The sequence below is a fragment of the Pistacia vera genome, unplaced genomic scaffold (genome assembly GCF_008641045.1).
Source record: "Pistacia vera cultivar Batoury unplaced genomic scaffold, PisVer_v2 Contig1472, whole genome shotgun sequence".
In the NCBI taxonomy this organism is placed as follows: domain Eukaryota; kingdom Viridiplantae; phylum Streptophyta; class Magnoliopsida; order Sapindales; family Anacardiaceae; genus Pistacia; species Pistacia vera.
The window spans coordinates 1-747 of NW_022195546.1; the positions used below are offsets into that span (position 1 = coordinate 1).

General features: G+C 39.9%; 1 protein-coding gene across 1 annotated transcript; it reads right to left on the reverse strand.

Moving 5' to 3' along the window:
- Positions 1 to 11: 11 nt before the first annotated feature.
- On the reverse strand, positions 12 to 401 carry LOC116124084 (the record flags this gene model as incomplete). The annotated part of the gene is made up of 2 exons (XM_031409791.1): positions 273 to 401; positions 12 to 192 (listed from the first exon to the last, which is right to left on the reverse strand). Coding segments are annotated over exons 1-2 (310 nt in total), but the record flags the coding sequence as incomplete, so codon positions are not given.
- Positions 402 to 747: the final 346 nt, after the last annotated feature.

Sequence of the window (747 nt, forward strand, 5' to 3'; positions counted from 1 at the left end):
CGGGATAAAACTGATGATGCCCATAGCAGCAAATCTGGTATCTGTTGAATCAAGAGCAGTATCAGCATCCCCTTCCTCACTAGTCGGAGTTGGAAGAACTAGTGAGCTTAACATGCAAGCCCCAATTGCAATAACAAACGGCGTGTCGTTTGATAACTCTGCTCTGCATATTCCCCTCCAAACCTTCTTATTCTGCAAATAAATAAATAAATAAAATTACAAACACATAGTACTAAAAAAAGATAATTACTTTGTCACTCTTAGACTCTTACCTTGTTGATAGTTTTATGGGTATTATTCAAAAGGTGTTTAAGATGTAATGGTGAAGCTGCTGGTGGCTTCTTGAGAGAGAATAAAGTGGAAGTTGAAGAAGAGAGCGGTGTCAGAGTTAGGGAAGTCATGACTTCTGAGTAATATGGCTTTCAATTCAGGGGCTTATAACAGTTATTGGAAAAGGATTTTCACAATTTGAGTTGTGAGCTAGAATCTCGGGGCTCTCGCGTTTTGGGAAGCGTGATAAAACGTCGACGTTAGAGTATCCTGGTCGTACAAGAACAAAGACATGTGGGCAGCCATACCGGTTTTGAGTTTTCAGTGTCTTACACCGATCCCCTCCGCAATGAGCTGTCAAGTTCGGCTTCGCTCAAACATATTGTACTAGTGCTACCAACTCCGTATTGGTTAACGTTTTTTTTTTTTTTTTTTTATGGATGCGGTGTTGAATCGATTTGTTCATATCTCAACTAA